Here is a 21,444-nt window from a genome sequence, read left to right as displayed (position 1 = left end):
TGCTATTACCATTCCTACCATCTTGGACCTCTGGTACTACTATGCACTATAGGCACTCTCTCCCCTCACCACCACCACCACCACCACCACGTACGCGCCCATCCACCCACTGCGGGTACCCTTCTCTTGTTTAAATTTAGGCTAACATTCTGACGCTAACTTCTACAAAACAAACTGAGAAATCGATTTGAAAAAAAAAAGTTCTTGTTTAATCTAGTTTATAACTCCTGACGACCTAACTAAAACTGTTTCCAAAAATTCAACTAAATTCCAACTGACTTAATTTCTTCCTAATTCTATATGTACCTAAACACACATTTAGCTTAATCTTTTGAGATGCGACACTGTTGAAAGACATTGATTACAATTTAAAGGCATAGTGAGGTGCAAATTTTAAATGATACTGATTCCCAAATGGTGATGTTTTTTTTGCATGTATCTCGAGAACGGAAAGGAAATATTCAGCAGAAGGTAAAACTTTCCCATCGAGTAACGAAAGTACGTCATGGGTCGGTCGATCTTGTTGAACGTGAAGGATCTTGTTGGCGTGGCCTCCTGTGATTTGGCGGCCTTGTACAGGTGCACAGTTTGCACATGCCGAAGGCCGCCCCTGATTTTAGAAACTGGTTAAGTTCAGTATGAAATAATATCTCCCGTTCTCCACTTGGATGGTTGTGAAACGACCAAAACGACGATATTTTGAGCAGGTACAAGTCATGATCTCTTTACTGAGATAGTATTTATAGTCTAAAGGGATTTTATTTATATGCAGTGGACAAAGTGTGAAGATAATACAGCAACAACGATAAATTATGTCGGTAGCTATTAGACTATTTTTGATCGGCTATGAAGGTTTCGGAGCTGGAGTATTGGTTGCGCGTCAGAATCCACGAAAGACAGTTATGGTCACAAAAATAAAATAAAAACAAAAAAGGATCAAAAAGTGAGTTAGTCTATGAATATTCATATGGGTATCGCTGTTATTGCTTAACACATTAATATGCTCTTCTTGCGGGACGTTTTCAGCAATTCATCAAAACTTTATACTTTGCGGGCTATCGGTATGAATGGCGGGTATCACAACACACACGTGTACAAAGCTCAAGTCCAAGACCTTCAGATGCCTGTCGGAGAAACTTCTAGATTCTAGAAGAAACTACACAATTCAAGTTATCACATTCTTTACTGATTACCAAGAAAATCTCAAAGAAAGAGAATTCTTTCTAGTTCGATCAGTACACGACCAAACACGGTTTGTTCTCTCTGTGTTGGTGGTGAGACAAATACATTTTTCATTTTTCAAGTTCGTGGTTAAGCCCTGGCGTCATAGGAGGAGTATCGGTTACACGTGCAGCCCACCACGACGGGGAAGAGTCTGTGGCCGTAGGATTTCTTTTCGTGAACGTACTTGATCTTCCGGAAGTAGTGGACCGGTTGACAGACGTTTCCAAGTAAGGCGGTGGAATCCTGACAATCGTGACATGCACACGCCGCGGTTAGGATCATGGTGGGATCCCGCTGGCTGTCGAAATTCAAAGTCCAGTACCATGGGCAGGAGGATGTCCTCTGGAGTGCATCGCTTGCGGATCCTGCATCAGTAAAAAAAAAAATAATTCTTAAGCCCCCTGTGTGTGAGGTGTAACTGGTGTGCGTTACATGTGTTGCCGCGTGTACTTGTTTTGTGTGATTGGTATTTGCTGGTTACGTGGTGGCCATCATCAAGACTTATTACTCATACTATTATACTTATTAAATAAATGCTTTTTTTCTAGTTCGGATGCACTACCCAGCCTTATTTGTTCCCATGAAGACCCAGCAGTGTTCCCTGGCTGATCTGTGTGCAGACTAGACCTAGCTATAGCACATGCCTTCCAGTTTTCTTACCGTTCATGATGAATTCTGCCGTGACCTTTAAATGTGTTTGATTTGCGTAAATTTTATTACATTTTTATGGGGGATTGAGGTGATTCCTATGACTTTCACGAAAGATATATTTTGTGTCTAGTAAAATTCACGTTGTCTGTTAAATAGTGGAGCGAACTACTAAAGAAATATATGTTTTGGAAGTATTTTCGAAAGGAGCCTTACAATAAAAAACAAAACAAAACAACAACAACAGCAATTAAGTTACCTGTGTTTATTAAGTTGTTTTCAGCAGTTTACCTTAGTAAGTAAAACATTATACTTTAGCATTCACCTGTTTACAGGCATGGCAACCAATAAACTGGACAACTTTCCATTACACAAAGAAGTTCCGGGACTTCCGGTGACAGTACACAATCCAATTCTTACCCTTTCTTGGCGAGCTGTGTTGATTGTAAGGACAATAGTGAAGTCCTGAATATAAATAACTCAGCTCTCCTCTTCTCACTGTGATGTTAGCTAGTTCGAGATCAGTTTGCATCAAGAATCTTCTTGACCCAGGGTCAAGGTAAAAAGTCTCGTCGTAAGAAGTCGGATACGCAGTAATTAAGGTGAAGGTCGCCAAAACTGTTGGCACTGGGATCTGCAAAATAAATTGGTGAAGATAATGAGGTCGATTTCTTGAGGTTTTGGGTGAAGTTCTGCTTTTGGCAAAACAGAATCACCCGAGGACATCAAAGAGAAATTAACTGTGTACATACCACAGCTGTAGAAATTTCTTCGGAGCTTTAATATGTTACTCTGAAAATAATATCCTCTTCTTAAAGAACACACAGTTTACAGGCAGGCCTACCTGTCGTTAAGAGTTCAGACAGAGTACACTAAATTTCTCGCAAGCTAGATCAAGGAAAAATTCTTGAAAAACTTCCGAATATTAGTGTCAAAGCATTTTTTGTCAACGCGCTGGATGTTTCGTGTTTCGACAAAGAGAACTAAGTTCTTCAGTAGAGGAAAGTGAAGAATGGTGACATCCAAGAACTTTATCGATGTCATCCCAGAAGGTGGCCAAAATTCTCTACAACTGATCACAGCTAGCTGTTATCTTAAGTCTGTAGATGGCGTGTTACTAGTAGCGAATACTCTCAATTGTTAACATAGACTACATTGTAGTGTATGCCAAGAACACTACACTTTCCTGTACATAACAAATTTACCTTTGTTACTTAGGTCAAGGCCAATATCCGGTGACTGTTCTTGATATACATGTGCGGGGAAGAGGAGGGACGTGGACGAGGACGTGTGTGTGCACTCGCCGCCCTTGACATTTCATGACAAATCAGAAACCCATCTTTTCTGGAACAGCATAGGCAGTTTCCAAGTCCCTAGGCGACTGGTTTTGAGTTTACTTACCATCGTGCGTACAGAGCCCTCTCATCAATTTTGCTGTTAAGCATTTGACCGCGCAGTGAAGGGCAGACAGAAATTAAGTCTAGTCACTAGCTCGGGAGTCGGTTTTATAAGCACGACTCACGATATCGGTTCCTCTGTGTGCTACTCCATTAACCCTCCTCCCACCCCTTTCAGAGAGGATAACAAAGAGGCAGGGATCATAGAGGTATGACAGGATAAGGACACACGAGGAAATACGAGGCTACAAGAGTGACGTTCTCACAGGACGAGTGCAAAAGTATGCGGCTTCCAACTTACCCTTGGCATGGCTTCTAGTGTCATTGCGATTACACCCCGCCACATCGACATGCTCCTCGCATTAATTGGCGGGAGTGCTTTCACGGCGAGTTCTCTTTCTTAGATGAGGCGGCACAGAAACACAAATGCAGTTATCATTCCACACTCTCCCCCTTCCCCAACACACAGACACACACTCTTGAAACACAATCCCTAACGCTGTGTCTTTATAGGTCAACCGTGAAAAACCTAAGCCACTCAAAAGCAAAGCAAAGGCAAAGGCAAAGGCAAAGGCAAAGAATTGGCTGCACAGTATAGCCTAAAGATTAGAATAATTTTTTTGTGTTCTGTTAAAGTCTAGTCGGGTAGAAAGTTTCTTTTGAAAGCTTAAAGCAGGATGGTGTTTCCACAAACCTGGGGGAAAACCGAATAACTCTCTTCCGTTCTCGAGATACACTTACATCATGCACAGAAAGAAATCAAACACGTGAAGTCATGTTTGTCCACGTCTAATTAACATATGTCATCCCAGTTTTTCCGTTGGTTGCAGTCCCGACACCAAGCGCAATAGGAGCAGGAATGTATGTAAATAAAGTTTTGTTGTGAAGACCTCAGCCAGCAGGAAAACATGGATTAGTTGTTAATCAAGCTTGCCTAGCTGTGTCCAAGCGTGAGGCAACTGTTTAGATTTCCTTCTGAGCGTGGTGATGTTTTTTAGGTATTTATCTCTACGACGAAAGGGGTTTTCGCCCAGATTTAGGGGTGGGGTGGGGAGTATCTGAGCTTTACCCAGTTAATAGAAAATAATGTGGCACCCGACTAGAACTTTAAGGATGATGAGGTCTTTGCTCATTGTGTCTCATTCACTGGCCTTTTATTATTCTAATTCTTTTTTAAACGGGTGATTAACCTTGTGGGATCCGATGAACGGTCTTACTGTGTGTCACTTTGACATAAGAATTTATAAGTGCTGACATTCAAGATTTATACTTATTTTTCTCATTCTGCATTTATTAATGATCGATGTCCATTCAACAAAACAGGAGAATAGTTTTTCTGAATAAAGTGCATGTATCCTGCAGGTTTACAGATAGCAGCTTATGCACTAACGTACACTGACCGTAAAAGCTGTGGTAAAATGAACATATTTTCAATGCTGTCTTTCAGTCTAGTAGTAGAACCCTCGCCTGCAACTACAAGTGGTTCACTTCATGTGACCTCTGTCACCCTAAGAAAGTCAAAACTGCAGTCCTGCCTACTGCTTCGTATCTTTCCAAAGCATCTGCGGATTTAAACATCCACAACTTCGCAACTACGGTCGAATTTCTTTTATCAAAGTTCCTCTATATAATGGTGTGTCGTTCAAATGCGGATCAGATGATTTCGTTGTCCCATGATGTGTTTTGTGTTTCACAACAGCTAGGTTTAGTTCACGATTTTGCTGTGCACGAGACGATCGACACGGGTCTTAGTCACTTAAATGATTATGTTTATTTCACTCATACGTCGAGGATATACACGTTCAATACGCAAGCATTTAATGTGCAGACTGACACTCACACAAGCATGTACATTTGAAATGAATGTATTTACATTACTTACAAGTACGCACTAACTATAATATACTTTCAATCCTACTCATGTCTAATACAAATACCTTAATGAACCTAAACCACCATTAGCACTTTACAGCACCCGAACAACCTATAATTACAGTTATCATCTACATCGCGGGGAGAGGAGGGGGTTGTCAGTAGCGTGAGCTGCCTTGCGGCAAAATGGCTTTCCTCCCGTACTAGGGGTGGTCAAAGTCAAAGCCATGGTCACCCGGTCCGCGGAAAGATGCAGACGCCTGGGGAGAAATAGTTTGGGTACCACCAAGCAGGTATAAGTCCAAATACTGATTTGTGTGCTTGTGTATCCACTATTTACATGTATAGTCATTTTCGTGCGCTATAGGTTATCTTCCTAGTGGAAGAGAGTGCTGGGATGAGGAAATAAAGCACTATAATTGTTCTTACAAACAGTCCCGCTATAACGTATACGTACTGCATGACCACCTATACTGCTGCACTAAGAGGCACGCGCGCTTCAGAAGATTAGCTTTTGAATCTTGGACCTTTTCTGATTCGACTCATCTGTCAGGAATTGCTTGGTAACTGACTCCGTAGACTCTTTAGAGCAGACCTGGGCAAACGCCGGCCCGCGGGCCCGCCTCCTGTCTCTGACCGGCCCGCCCGCTGGCCGCCCACCAGTAAATATACTATATATACAGTATTGGGTAAAACTGAGTTAACTATATTAGTCCGGCCCTCTAGAACCATTCCAGTTTCTCATCCGGCCCCTTGGGAAAATTAATTGCCCACCCCTGCTTTAGAGGGTTGGGGGAGATAAGTCAAAGCATGAGATGCCAAGAAATGGCGGCGCTTTGATCTGAAGCTAGCCATCATCACTTGCACACAGGTGCGGGTTTCTTCTTACTTAATCTGACGTTTCTTGTCAAGATAGCCACAGACAAATTTAATGTGTTCCGTTGCCTCGATGGTTATGCGCGATTTCACGATGGTGTTTGAACAAAGTTCTCATAAATTTGTGTCTGCTATCTGTTCGCTTCTCACTGGGTTCATATCTGTAAATTTTGTCTGAACTTCCTCAAAATAACCTTGACCCCTAGGCTGGCGTCCCGAAACTAAGTTGACTAGTAAGACCGAAGCCTACAAGGGTTGTAACTTACACTTATTGAAAGTATGTCCCTTTAATCGAAAGTAAGACTAGTAGGTCGAAGGTGGGATTATCTCTATGCCCAAGCCAAACTTGCATTTGCAATAAAGGTTAGGCAAACTTGCAACTTCTGTCAGTCGCGCTCGTAGTTTGGGGTCAATAACAGCAAAGACTTCCGTGTAGGACCGGTCTGGCAATGACTGAATGACTAAATAACGTTCATAAACTTTTTTTTTTAACTAGTTGCAAGCATTATTTGTCTTAAAATGTTCTATTAAAAGAAAATTAATTTACTTTGTTCTATTCGGTTACTCTGTGTTGAGATTATAGGACCACGTACAATTCTTTTTGACTTGGTTGTTCTAACGCTTGTCTTTTTTCAATCTGTTCCTTAGCTTAAAAAGGTGAGTATGTGTGTGTTTGTTTGTTTTTTTTGGGGGGTATGGTCCTTTATTTTAGTACTTAATTTACTACATAATGAATATGTAACATTTGTTTTTAATATATTTCGTTAATATTTATTTACAGCATGTATAGGCAGTTTTTTTTGTGATATGGGAAATTCATAAATTTTGTTCATAATTGGATTCTTTGTTATCTTTTATCTTCTTAAAAGAGCTCCTGGTTACGATGGCTGCGGCAGATTTACCATCTAGCCAAGTAGATGGAGTAGAAAGGAGTGTCAACTCAAAGAAGCTTACACGTTCAGGAAAACCAGTTGGGTTAGTGTTGCCATGCTGTAATTATGCTCATTAATCAAAATTACAATGAGAAACCAGTCAAGCTAGTACATTCACAATAAACATTTTCTGACTGTTTACCAATGTGTTCATATTGTTGTTTGTCATTGTGCCTATCTCTTTGTCTTATCAAATATCTCAGTATCAGCTGTCTCAATGTCACCATTGCTTCTCTTCTATTTCTGTATGCCTTTTTCTGTATACAAAACCTATAAATTTCTACATCATCTGGTCACCTTGACAAAAAAATTTCAATAATTTATAATGGTCATACTGGCATGATGTGCAGGGTTTATCTACTGACTTGGAATGTTGGATGGTCACCACCGCCACCAGACCTAAATGATGTTCTCTCACTTAACAAACAACAGTTTTTTGATGTGTATGGTATTGGGTAAGTGAAGTCTGTTCATTTATAACCACTAAATATATATATACTCACAGCTTTTCCAGACTGCTCTCAGATTATGAATTTAAAATTTACTAAACAGTTCTGCAGCATCATAAATTATATCTGTCCAATTTATTTGTTAGGTCTAGAAACCCTCAGTGTTCATTTTGCTATATTTACCCTAAGTGGGAGAAAGTTATTGGAATGGGACACCTCTGGCAAAAATACCAGCTGGTAAAAAAAGTTGGGTAGGCCTACCTCAAGTTCATGAATACCAGGCTTGAGCCACTATCTCTGGTTAGCCAGTGTACTCATCTCAGGTAAGGTAAGTGGCTGGGCAAATGTGCTTCATGGAAATGAGCCCTGGTAGGCAAGACAGATAAAGGTTTAGGGTGTTAGCCATGAAGAGTTAGCATTTCTGATTATAAATCACTCGGTATTAACATCAACTGTTTTTAGCTTTTTTTAAAGCATTGATTTAATTTTTTTTTCCATAAAATGTATATATATACACACACATACACCATAGACATTAATATAGAGATAATACACCAGTAGACATTAATATGAAGATAATCCACCTGAGAAATACAATATTTGACATCATAGGCAAATCCCCCCAAACAAAACAGACAAAGCAAATCCCATACACACAAGGCACTGGGTCACTTTCAACATCAAAAACAAGCCATTTATCACAGTATTTATGCACACTTCCTGGTCAGGATCAGGCAACTGCAAAAGAAGCACTGATCTCAACGCTGGAGTAAGTAAGATAGCAGCAAAAAATGTCTCACAAATGTGTTCCCCGCCCTCCTTTTAAAAGGGATTCTAAAGGCAAAATAAAACTGCTTAGAATTGCGTAAAGAGTAGGATCCACTTGAATCTCGTCTATTTTCGGGTCTCTTCATATGGGAAAAGTTGAAGGTAGTATACAATGTTGTGTTTAAGAAGAGAAATGACACAGGACTCTTTCGTTTACTTAGACGAAGTCTTGTTCTTCGTCACCTGACCTTATGACATATGACCAAGACTGCTTACCAAGTGAAACAGACTATTTTCTATAATTTTTAAACTGTGCTTTGAAAAGTTCACTTTAAAACCCAAATAAACTCATGAGACACCACCGATGATGATGTCAAATCTTCGCAATGACCACAGACACTTCCTGTAGGTCTCCATCTCGGGAAGCTATCGTGGTTATTTGGCGGAAGGACACAAGGATCGATTTCACTGGATTTTTTCTATTTTTATAAACATCGGCAACTGAAATAGTGCTAGTAAGTGGTAATTAAGTTAGAAACAAATCCTTTATTTCTCCTGTATTGCTCTCGTGCTCTGTAATTGTAACTAAATATATTTTTGAAACATTTGACCTTCGCCACAGCCTTATCACAAGCCTTGAATATCCCTTTAAAACGAGGATTCAGAGCCACCACACGGAGCATGACACCTATCCATTCCACCCATGACCCCATTTCTTTTACTTTAAAAAAATGTGCTCTAAAAACAAACACAAAATCAGCTTGTTGTAAATGGTATATATTTATATGAGGCCCCAGGGCAATGGCAAGTAATAGAGTTTAAATAGAAATTCAGATTTACAGACCAACATCTGGAATAGAATTATACACAGCAATACCTATACTACCATTTGATAGTTCTGTTCCCTTATAAAAATCATAATGGCAGTAAATCATACAGAGATAAACACATTATTTTATTTGAAATAGACTATGAGAAAAACAAATCATGATATGTTTGTGACATAAACCAGTTAACATGCCTGACTATAATATTGACCAGTATTACATCTTTAAGAAGAGACCAAAAATAAAATGTCTGCTGTAGTTATTGACTGGGGTTGGGATGCTAGTGACATTTTTGTAGGTAAAACTATATATATATATGAATGAAAGGCTAGTCCTTCCTTTACCTATTCGTGCAAAAGCAAAGAACATGCAGGGGGGATTACCCACATTTATATCATGCTCATAAAAGGACTGACAGTCTTTCCAAGACTTGAAATTTTATGTTTGGAATGACACACAAAACTATGCTACAATTAAATGTATACAGTTTGATGCTTATTTTGAACAGAATGAATATAAAATAGTAAATGATAACTTGCGTCATGAATTTATATTTTCCTGACCAAGCTTAATGGTGATCGATGAAATGTTTAGAATTTGACTAATCTTCCTTTGTCAACAGGCTTCAAGAGGTAAAAGAGGGAGATAACACAGAATGGGTAGAGGCCTTCACATCTACTCTAAAAAAGCATGACTTTGTCCGTGTAGGTAGCCTACTAATACAGTTGAAATGATACAATTTACACATGTGCATGTGTGTTTGTTTTGAAATGATACAATTTACATGTCTGTTCACAAGTGCACCTTCACATAAAAGTGAATGGACCAGAGAGTTTTGACTGATTGGGCGTACTGTGTTGTTATTTCACTTTTCAGCACACAAGACTCATAAGTTAAGCATGCATCTCTGTTTGCCATGTTGTTGAGCAATTTGCCTTATATATTTTAATCAAAGTTTCTTTCCTCAAAAAATTTTTCTCTTGAATTAGCTTTATTTAAAACCGTGTTATTTATGAGAGTATTTTTAACAATTGTACCATCAAATCTCATCATTGCTCTTGGTCTTTCTGTCATTCTCTTGGATCAGCTGATGGTCAGCCTGTTTACTCAGTGTTACTCCCTTCTCATCATTTCTTTCTTTCCTTTTACTTGTCTTTGATGAGTGCTTGAGCAGCAGTTTAATTTTTTTCAGATCAAATTACGACGGCTTCAAGGGTTAATAACAATCATGTTTGTGAAACGTTCTCATCTCTCTTACTGTACAAGCTTTGAAAGTGAGGCAACCAGGACTGGACTGGGAGGATGGTGGGCAAGTAATAATGAGTGTTTGTGACACAATTTAAAAAAAAAAAATCTCTTTATTCTCATTATACAGCTTCCTTGATTTCAAAATAATAGTCTCAAACCCTGCCCTCCATAGAAAGCAGGCCAATTTATTTTAAAACAATAAATTTAAAGTCATTTTATTGCTTTAGGTGTGTTTCAAATGATAAAAATTTTATATATTTGCACTCAAGTAAAAAAAAATACTTTCAAAATATTTATGTACAGTGAAGAGAAAGACAAGACAAAAGATTGTATGGCTTCCTTGCCTTTGACCATTGCTGGGTTGCAACCAGCTCTTTATTTCCACTTAGTCCAAAAAATATCCAAATTTGAGTCTGAAGCTGAAAATTTCTATTTAGAGGATAAGTCCTTAGTCATTTCTGATGAAAATGAGGAAGATAGAGATAATCGATTTATTTGTCAAAACCATGCAACCACTAGTTGAGAGTAAGACTCATTTATTCTTATGTTGTTGCACTGATTGTAAAACCAAATGCTATAGTGATAAATAAGGAAACTTTGTCAGCAACCTGGCACACATCTAGCAGTGCTAACCTACTTTCTGATCTCTTTTTTCGAGATATATAAATTGTTTCATATCTGGCTTTATGCAGTCTTCTTCATTTTATTGATAGATTGTGACTTATTTGCTTGTGGGTGTTTTCATTATACTTTTTGTGTCTTTCATTGTATTCCTGAATATTTGTCTATTCATTTCTGGATACCTCATAAAGACCAAGCAAAGTGAAAAGCCTTATTTCAGGCTACTTCTTGCTTTTAAGTCCCTTTTGATGGGCATGGTTATCACTTTCATGTCAGGGCAACAAGGGAGGTGTCAGCATAAGAATGGATCTTTTTGGTGTCAATTTCATCGTTGTCAACAGCCATCTGGCGGCTCATCTTGATAATGTTCGAGAAAGAATAGAGGTACTCAAGTTTATGTACAATATTGTATAGTTTATATTTATTATAACATAGTTTATATTCAATATAATATAGTGTATATTTAATATAGCATGATTTATGCTTGATAAGAGAGTTGGATAAATTATTCCTTAGAGTGGTCTGTTAGTTATTTTTCTTTAAAAGTATGTCTACTTCATTCAAGTAGCTGATATCTAGGATCATTAGGGTGTGCACCTAGACCCGTTGCGTGTACCTTAACATAATGCAGTTGAGCCACTCAAGCAGCATATCTACTTCTTAAATGAATGAGTATGTGATTACAGTGCATACAATGAGCACTTATTTAAAACTGGAAATGCTTTGGAAAGTGTGTTATAGAGCATGCACATTGCTTTTCTTTAAAGCCATCACTGTCTGGGAGGATACCATTTGTCAACTGGTTTCAGTAATGTTGCTGTGTTCTAGGACTATGGCAGCATCATCGATAATCAGAAGTTTAAAGACCCTGATGTTGAAACCATACTTGATCATGAGTGAGTGCTGTTTTGAGCTTTTACATGATAATTTATTGCTTTCATCATTATCATATCTTCATCACAAAAAATTTGGTTTTTTTTTCAGCAGTTTACCTTTTTGCCTTTTGTGTATGTGGGGAAGGAGTGTGAGTTTGTACATGTGGGGAAGGGGTGCGTATTCATGTTTATGGGAAAAGTTTGTTTTGTGTGCATACACATATGCATGTGTTTATGCACACATTTGTGCCTGTATCTGTGACAGTGTGCTTGCATGTTTGTAAATATTTTGATTTTTTTTTAAATTTTGATTAAAATTGTGGCTGTGGACTTAAGCCCTTTAATAAAAAAAAATGCAAACTATAAATGCTTCCTCTCGACAGTTCACTTGTCTAATTTACTTCATGTGTAGCATTTCTTTGCTATGCCAATAATACTGAAACTGCTTTCAGTTATGTATTTTGGATGGGTGATCTCAACTTCCGTCTGGATAAGACAACACGTCTTGATGCTGAAAATGCAATTGAAAGGAATGATTATGCTAAGCTTTTATTATCCGATCAGGTAATTTGATTTGATTTTTTCCTTTGTTTAATGCATTTGCAATGCTTGCATGGAGCAAAGTTAGTGTTTTAGATTGTCCTGCCCACATATGCATGGATGTTTAATGCAGTCCTTCATTGGAATTACAAAATGAGGTGTTTTTGGAGACTGGGCCTATTTGGAGGCTTTTCTTTTCCATTAATTCTCTCTCATTGACTGCTTTAAATGCTTTTGCTCCTATTTGTGTTTTCTATAGCCAATAGATTTTCATATGAGAGCCATTTTGGAGATGGCTCATTGACTACCATTTTGACATAAATTCACACTTTAAAAAAACATGAAGTGATATTTCAGTTATGCTTCTTTGTTATCGAATATCAAAGAATTTTGTAAATGTTGCTTATCTGGAGTGTGAAGAAAATTCTGAAGGTTATACTTCTTTACCCTATTTTGCAAACTTTGTGACCACAGATCTTGAATCTGTTTACTTAGATTTACTACAAGAAAAGAAAGACCCACACCAGTTATTGCTATCCAAGAGTACCTTTTAGTTTCATTGTTTAAGTAATGTTGAAAACATGTTAAGAATTTTTTGTGTTATAGGCTCTTTTCATAGTTTGATTGGTAGAGATAATGTGTTTTGATGTTTGTTTGAGAAGTGTATCTTGTCTGTGTGTGTTTTTGAAGCTCTATGTCTATGCATCTTACCCTTATGTTCATATACGTTTGCAAAAGTGTGTATACATTGGTATGCTATGTATAATTATCATGGACAAACATAAATGGACATGCACAGCTTTTTCACACGAGACACAACTGACATGTCGCTGTTACTTTGACACAATGCTAAAGTGACCCTAAGTTTCAATAATGTTAGCTCATTGATTTATACATAATATTACAGTCTATATTATAGTCACTTGTCTTATAAATTTGTGTTCAAATGAGTATAATTCCCAGTTAAAATGTATTGGTTTAATTACCGAAAAGATCTAGGATGACTAGTCGATATCCGTATTTTTCAGCTGAACATGTGTCGAGAAGAGGAGCTTATATTTGTGAACTTTAAGGAAGGTTGCATCACCTTCCCACCTACCTACAAGTTTGACCCAGGCACCAATACTTATGACACAAGGTTAACCTTGAACTTTTCAGCCCCTTGTGTCGATAAATGTCATTAGTTTTGTAAACTAGATTTTAAGAATGAAAGCAAACAACAGACCGATGAATTCAAAAGTTCTCCTGGTAAGGAGCCCATTCCTCTCTTTTTAACACCATATCACATAATGCTTTCATAACCTAATAGTTTGTGCTGTTCTACAGTTCCAAACAACGTGTGCCAGCATGGTGTGACAGGATACTTTGGTACTCTGATGATGCAGAGTATGGAAGAAGTTGCAGGCTGCAAGTCAAACAGTTAGTCTATACTTCACATCCAACATACCTCTGCAGTGATCACAAGCCTGTATCTGCCACCTTCGAGATCTCAGTAAGTTCACAGAAATACTCCAAAGTCATGTTGCAGGACTGTTTTTGTTCATGTTCGCTGCAGTGTCATCCATCTGAGAATCGTTGTGTTTCTGCACTGTATGATTAAATGTAGGCTTGTCTGTACATTTTTGAGCATTGAACTTGCCTCCACACAGCGAAATGTACTATACAAATTCTACAATTATAATAATTATTGTTGTTATTATTGTTACAGTTAATAGCAGTTGGTTCATCAAGGCTGCAAGCAAAAATTTTACTTCTTGAAAGGGATAAGGTTTAAAAGTTTTTTGTCATTGAAAAGATCATGGCCAATTTAAGGTGTCCATTTTGATTGCAGATGTGTTAATGGTACTAAGTGGAAATGTTTGTATTTTGTCTTTATTTTTCTCAATCATTTACCTTTGTGTTAACTTTGTTTCCATTATACATGCGTAGTTTTAGTGTATAGGAACTTTTGACTCAAAGGAAAAGTAAAAGATAAAGCAGTTCCTTGTGTTTATTTTATTTTAATTTTTTTAATCACCTTTGTGATCATGAGCAGCTTTTAAACTTACGACTTCTCTCTGCTGGCATTAAGTTTCTTTCTTCTAATTTCAAGCAGTCTAATGTTACAGCAAAGCCAAAATGACTTACCATATTTCTGTAAACAGTTAGCGTTTGTCTAATTTTTGATTAGGTATACCCCAAGCCACCACTAAATCCCGTGAGGTTTGAGCAGATAAAAGAATGGCAGCTTGGACAATCTCAGATAGTTCGATATCAAGTTAAAGATGTCCTTGGTCAAGTCAAAACATCCTCATCTGACTGGATTGGCTTATATAAGGTGTGTACCTATGATGTTTTTCATGCTTGACAATCTCTGTGCAAAACAACTTGCAGGAAGTATTTTTAGTAAGTTTTGATTTAACTTTGAAGGAAAAACTTTCAACATGATAAATAGCTGGGGCTTGCAGAAAACTTAAAATCAAACAGACTAGCAGAATTATATAAAATGAATTGAAAGGTTTGCTGATTGGTATAATGAGGGAACACTGTAGAGTTGCTTTAATACGGACAATATAATGCACTTAAAAGTACTAGATCTACAATGAACAGTACAAATGTTATTCGTTAAAGATAAGCATCTATGTTGCACAGAACGATCTAGATAACCTATAGTAAGCTGTAAGAAAGTGTAAATTGAGTAGTATCCTTCTATAATAAATTGTAGAATTGCTTTTAGAATTATAAAGCAATTTACAGTAATTGAAGTGGATACAAATAATGTGTAAACAGTATGAAGTAAATAAGGATACAGGTTGTATATGGTGAACTGTGTAGATTACATGCAGTACCTAGTATATAACAAACTGTGTATATAGTATACAGTGCCTAGTTTGAAACAGTTTAATGTGGTGGGGGTACAAAAGACATTATATAAGGGTCACTTTATTGACAGTATAGTTAAATGAAAAAGAACAGCTTGCAGAACCTCAAAATAAAACGCCCTAGCATGGCAGTAAAGAATAATACTATAGGTATTTATGTAACCTAACAGCATCTACTGCACAAAAATTTGGATTTTAAAAAAATTGTTGAGATTGTTGTCTCCTATGTAAATATTTATTTCTGGTTACAGCCATTGGTGAGCACCCATTGAATCTATTTTTGCTGTACACATTTCTTGCAGGCCAAATTTGTAAACTTTGAAACATACCTCACTTATGTCAGTGCCATAGAAGGGGCTGAAAAGAATGCTCAAGGTGTGGAGGTTACCTTCTCTGCAAAAGCTTTCAATGATGTTCCCCCTGGGAATTACTGCTTATGCTACTTGACGAAGAAGTACTCACTGATGGGGATCAGCCAGGTGTTTCCTGTAAGGAACATTAGCTAGCATCATTTTACTCCTTTGACAATCTTGCAAAACTTTTAATATTCATTCATCGTTCTTTCTTCAAGTCTGTAACCACCATTAAAAACGGGTAATGTTGATGCTTGAAGTTCTGGTGTTCTGAAAGCCTTTTACACGATATCAGCACTTTGAAATGGAAAACTGAAGTTTGGGGTGGTTTTATCCAGCTCCTAAATTTTTATTTTTGACTTATTTTACATCCTGCACAAATGTGATCACATGGTGTAGTTTGAATATCAAATTCAGGTTTTTTAGTGAGTTTATCTTTTGTTTACTTTTTACACATCTCTTGTTAACTTTTTTTATTACCTTGACGTTAAAGAAACTACCTACATGCACACAAAATTTGCCCGTTTTAAAAAAAAAGTTAAACAAATAAGCTATCAGTAATAGGGAAAAATACAAATCAATGAGATTCAGTGACTAGCCTTTTAATTTGTTAATGAATTTAACTCTTTTGAGAAATGGTCGAGATAGAGCTTTACAGTAGTACAAAGGCTATTAGTTCCTTTACAGTCTTTCGTGTGCAGCACATTGAGCTGGCGTCAGTATATGGAAATGCACTTTACAAGTCAAATTATCATTAGTACCTCTTTTTCATGCTGATCAAAACTTGTTTTTGAAAATATTAATGATGAGTCACTGAGCTTGATTATTATTTTTTGATTTCTCATTTGATTATCACCTTTCAGTTTTTGGCTTTCCCATTACTCTGTCTTCTCACCACTTCTTTTGTGTGACCTTGGTCACTTGAATGGTTTTACCAGTCTGGCTGTGCTACAGCCCCTGTATTGTTCACTTTCTTGTCATTGATCTTTACGCTGCTTATTTCATTTTCACAGTCCCTATTCTGGGGGGAGGGGGCATTGGTATCTCACTCACTGTCACTTATTTTCTTTGTGCTTCCACTCTTCCCTCATCTTTTCTTCTTGTTTAGATGTTTGTCTGTATTTAATATAAATAAAAATCAATTTTAGCTTCTTTTTACTTCACATATACAAATAATGTTCTGATTTCATTTCATGAGTTGTAAAAGAAGAAATGGTCTTTGTATAGTTTCTGTTTCTTACACACCTTCACAAAGAGTATATTGGTATGCTTTGTTGGAATTGAACTCTCAAAGTAATATTTTCTTACATGATGTGAATATTTCCTGGTTTTGTAAGAAATTTTAAACTAGGTGAACTAGGCTTGAGATTTGGTTTTGTCATACCCAGCAACTCCTGCTTCTGCTTTGTGGTTGTCAAAATTTGTGCAGCATTTTTTACCTTTGGGCATTTTGTTTGCCAGATTACTCCATTAAAAATAGGCTGACAGTGCCATCAGTTCTGATCTTGCTTATGCCAAGGTCATAGATCAGAGAGGATCAGACAAGTGACCTCAGCCCTAGTCAGACTCCAGCTGCTAGAAGTATTCATCCTGCATCCATCTGGTTTCTTCAGATGCAGGACAGTTCATCATTCCACAGCAAAATTTCTGTGATCTTTACAGACAGGTTTGATCTTTTGCATATCTCACAAACAGGTGTCAGAGAGAAAAAAAATGCAGTTATAGTTTTTCCTTTGCCAACTGTGGCTTGTATTTTTTGACATGATTCCTGCCAGCAGTACAAGATTCTATTTACAAACTACATAATCGACTATTTGTTAAGTGTTAATATACACATGCCATTTTGTGCTTGTTTTTCATTCACTTATATTTCTTTCCTGGGATTTATTACCTAATTCATCTACTGTTAACAATAGAAATGTTTTCTTTTTTGTAGATTATTTTTTGATTATTCAAAATGGATTTCCTTTGTGGACTATATTCTTCATATCCAATATTAAGAGAAACATTCTTGGTATGTTTAGGACATGTAATTGCATTCGTGTGATGGGCTTCCATAATTGTTTTTGCCTTCAGATATGTTGAAGAGAACAGCTTTAAGTGTGAAAGGTGTCAGATTCAATGTAATGATTTGATTCTTTCTCATAATAGTAATGACATATACTGACATATACTAACACCATATACTGATTTCGTTTTGTAGTTGACATTATTTACAGGTAGCATCAGTAAATATTTGACATGTAAGTGACATGAAACAGCTGTAAGTGATACCTTTTCATCTTGCCGTACATTTCACATACTTACAGTTTTACAAAAGTTACCTAAAGCTGGCTGCAGCCAGTGGAACCATAACCCATTTTGCATTAATCCCAAGTGTGCAAGCCAGGGTAAACTCAGTTTTGTAGCACCATGTTATCCTGTCAGTTTAAAAAAGTTATGCCAGTCCTCCAGTATTGTTTGTTTGAAAGTATTGTCTGTTGATAGACTTATCGTGAACAAATAAAATCCACGAATGCATGAAAGTAAACACTAATGCCAGTCTTCCGTGATCTGTGATTGTGATTCTGATTGCAAACATGCATGACCCACAAATGTGTTACAGTATTTCAGATACTGGTTTCTTTATGTAAACTAAAATACTGTCACATTATTTATTGTCTTGAGCAGTTGTGGCATGTGATACATGACTTAAACAATACATATAAATTGCAAAAACATTAGTTATATTTATAAAAAATTTCTAGTAAAATGATTGTTTTTTATAATTTAAAAGCTGAAACAGTTTATGCCAATTTGAAAAAGCAAGCATTACATGTGTAATGGGACTAAGAGAGGGAAACTGCAACAAGTTAACCAAGGTGTCATGCAATGTCAATGTGGAAGTGTTAAGCAGATGTGCAAGTAGTGTTCAAGAATTCAGATTACACATACACATGCATGCACACATATGAATGTTGAGAGTACACACTCGTATTAGGATCCAATGAATAGACAGTTAAAGTCAAACTACACTTACTAAAGGATAAAACCAATTCTTCCTTTTTTGACCACAATTTTACATAAATCTTTACAGTTCTTGATTTCTCTATCAGCTAGCAAGCAGATCTGTTTTTATGGATTTAAGAGTTAAACCTACATTATGGTATTGTATGTTAATATGAGACTTGATCGGCTTCTGTGTTAATAATAAAGTACTAAAAGGCTTCTATTTTTATTTTGATGTTGTAATTTGTTCTTTATCCTGAATCGGTTTTTTCTCTGCATTACTGTTGAGTCTGCTTTGTGATAGATTTGTTACAAGTGAACTTCTGTATTATTTGGGTTTTTTTAAAAACAATAACTGAGTTGCACAACTTACAAGCATGCTATCTCTTGTACACATGAGTTTGCTTGTGCACAAGTAAATCGTTCATACCATGCTTATATACCATATTTAGAGGTGAATGCTGTATATACTTTCAGTTACTATATTATTTGAATTTTAAAGTTGTTTGATAAAATCTACCGTCATACATGTTTCTAGAATCTTGCATTGTTTTTAAATTATCAGCTTTTGTTCTTATTTGCATCTGTTAAGTGCCATTTTTACTCAAATGTTGTTAATGAACATTGAAGCCTGCATCTAGTGGGATGCAATTTTAGAAACATTACAGAGAGTATTGTTCTAAAACATTTCTTATTCTTGAAACATTTTATTTGTTGTTGTCCCCAAATTGAGATAAGACTCCTAGTCTGGCTTTGTGAAGTTTTGATGCAGTAATCAACCTATTATGTTTTTCTTAGAGGTAGGAAGTACTGCATATGTGTTCAAACAGTATTGTTAAAGCTGTTAAATTTTACCATTTTCCAACTTAAATTTACAGAAATTTTAAGCTGCAAAAAAAAAAACAAAAAAAAAACCATCATTTAATTTCAACTGTCTTTAAAAGAATGGAGGTGGGGTTTTTTCCTGAAAGTGAAAACTACAAATTAGTTTGCCACCTGCAACTTGCAATCACTTTTAACCATTTCTTTGTCTCTCTTTATATAGATGACTGCTGCTTTGTGCTATACCTGCTGAACAAATGAAGATATATTATTATTTTCAGCATTACATTCCTCTTTGTTGTTATAACTTTAAAATTGTATGCACAATCAACATGACAAGGAATGAAAAATACATTTTGTAACCTGGCTTCTGTTGTCACAACATATTACCCTTAAATGCAAAGTACAAATTTAAAGAAAAGATGTAAGTGTAGCTTTTTTCAACTATGCATGGTAGGCTTAGGGGAAAGTAGTTAATCAGTGGTTACAACACCAATCAGAGAACAGCAGATAGGCCAGTTTGATACCCAGTTGATATCCTCAGTTGATTTAGCTGTTAAATCTAAGGTTAAACCTAAGGTTTTACTTAGCTGGGAAAGGTAAGGCAGCAAGGAAGGGTACCATCCTTACCAAAGAGCTGACCCCAAAATAGATGGTGTCTTTAACACCTCATAAAGGTTACAGGACTACTGATACCTTTTTTTAAAAGAAAATACTAGATTTGCTTGTAGAATTTTGTTTACTCCATGCAGACTCGTGTGGACATTACATTAAAAAAATAGTAGATTTAAGATTATTGAGAAAGTTTTATTTTTTAAATATAGTAAATGTACTTTTGCCTGTGCAAGAGTGAGACAGCCTTGTGTGGCACTTTGTAAAGAAAATAATCACAGCTGCCTTTAAACATGCGCTTATTTTAAAAACTGTCTTTTGCTGTGTGATCATCAAATAGGAGGGAGATGCAATTTTCCTTGTATTGAATGTTGGCTGTTGGGTACTAAATAAATTTCTTGTAATTCTCATGTTTTCCTATTGACCAAACATTCAAATTGTTTAACTCATTAGACCCAAGGTATTTACTGCATAATTCTATTGTTGCATAAAAAATGGAGTGGCCCTATTGTTACATGTTGTCCAGTGTAGGTTACCAAGTGCTGCAGATATATTATGACCTGATTTATTCCATAGGATTTGTGGTATACACACATATTGACGCAATCGAGCTCCAGCTATAAAGATGTTTGCATATGCCAGTGCAAACTGTTTAGGAAGAATTAAAGACTGGCATAATTTTTCTGGAATGTTTGAAGCAATTCATGAACAAGCTCAATTTAAATGGATTTTTGATTTTGGTTATGTTTATATTTTTAGGATGTATAATTTATTCGGGTATGTACAATCTGAGTACAGGTTAAATGTCATTTAGTGGTTGAAGGACAATTCAGTGTAATTTAATTGCATGTCAAGTTTATCTGCCCTTGTACAAGAAGAAGACTTCCAAAGAATAATTTTATTTGGCAGCACAAAAATATGAGGACATTATATTTCTTGTGCTCACATATATTTTGGCATTAAAAGACGTTTGTTTGGCTGTGTACAGCCTAAGGACATGACTTTCATAGGGCTGTGTAAAAATTAAGGACATCTTTGTATTGTTTAAAGATGTTCAGCAAGTCTTGATGTACTTGTCATTTAATAACCAAAATGACGCCCTCAATGATTTATATTTCCTTTGTATATCCTGCATTTTAGTGTAATCTACCTGCTTGCCAATAGATCTGTTTCAGTTAGATATCGCACAGTGTTCTGTGTTCAAATACGATTTAACTTCACAGGGAAAATCAAAGATTTCTTTCCTTATGCATCTGAGCAAAGAACCTATTTGTGGTGTGGCTTGAAACTTTTTGAATGACATTAACAGGTTTTCAGAAACAAAAAAATGTCAGACCAGCTATATTTTTTAAGAACTAATAAAATATTTTTGACTATTGAAGGAAAACAAAAAAACCAGCTTGTTTTTAATTCTTTAGGTGGTGGTTCCGTCCCAATGCATGAAGGCATGTTTGAATACATGGAAATAAATGTGCACAGAAATCAGACATTGATTGATGAAACAGGGTTAAACAACAGCTGCATCCACACC

General features: G+C 36.4%; 2 protein-coding genes across 5 annotated transcripts; one reads left to right on the top strand and one right to left on the bottom strand.

The window, feature by feature from the left end:
• Positions 1 to 1,164: 1,164 nt before the first annotated feature.
• LOC112563318 lies at positions 1,165 to 3,779 on the bottom strand. The gene is made up of 3 exons (XM_025237199.1): positions 3,571 to 3,779; positions 2,293 to 2,506; positions 1,165 to 1,589 (listed from the first exon to the last, which is right to left on the bottom strand). Exons 1-3 carry the CDS (start codon positions 3,619 to 3,621, stop codon positions 1,312 to 1,314), a joined length of 543 nt encoding a protein of 180 aa, XP_025092984.1. The 5' UTR covers positions 3,622 to 3,779; the 3' UTR covers positions 1,165 to 1,311.
• Positions 3,780 to 6,194: 2,415 nt separating this feature from the next.
• LOC112561326 (phosphatidylinositol 4,5-bisphosphate 5-phosphatase A-like) lies at positions 6,195 to 21,308 on the top strand. Of its 4 annotated transcripts, none has more exons than XM_025233735.1 (14): positions 6,195 to 6,294; positions 6,666 to 6,674; positions 6,887 to 6,992; positions 7,300 to 7,404; positions 9,616 to 9,697; positions 10,186 to 10,302; positions 11,139 to 11,246; positions 11,691 to 11,758; positions 12,190 to 12,301; positions 13,306 to 13,415; positions 13,604 to 13,769; positions 14,448 to 14,594; positions 15,441 to 15,626; positions 16,953 to 21,308. In XM_025233735.1, exons 3-14 carry the CDS (start codon positions 6,901 to 6,903, stop codon positions 16,974 to 16,976), a joined length of 1,317 nt encoding a protein of 438 aa, XP_025089520.1. In that variant the 5' UTR covers positions 6,195 to 6,294; positions 6,666 to 6,674; positions 6,887 to 6,900; the 3' UTR covers positions 16,977 to 21,308. The 4 variants fall into 4 exon arrangements, with proteins under 4 accessions (XP_025089520.1, XP_025089521.1, XP_025089523.1 ...); XM_025233736.1 differs by having other exon boundaries at positions 6,206 to 6,250; XM_025233738.1 differs by lacking the exon at positions 6,666 to 6,674 and having other exon boundaries at positions 6,230 to 6,250.
• The last annotated feature ends 136 nt before the right edge of the window (positions 21,309 to 21,444 follow it).

This window comes from Pomacea canaliculata, linkage group LG4, assembly GCF_003073045.1.
Source record: "Pomacea canaliculata isolate SZHN2017 linkage group LG4, ASM307304v1, whole genome shotgun sequence".
NCBI lineage: Eukaryota > Metazoa > Mollusca > Gastropoda > Architaenioglossa > Ampullariidae > Pomacea > Pomacea canaliculata.
Note: the sequence above shows the minus strand (reverse complement) of the source record. Positions and strands in the feature narration are given on the sequence as shown.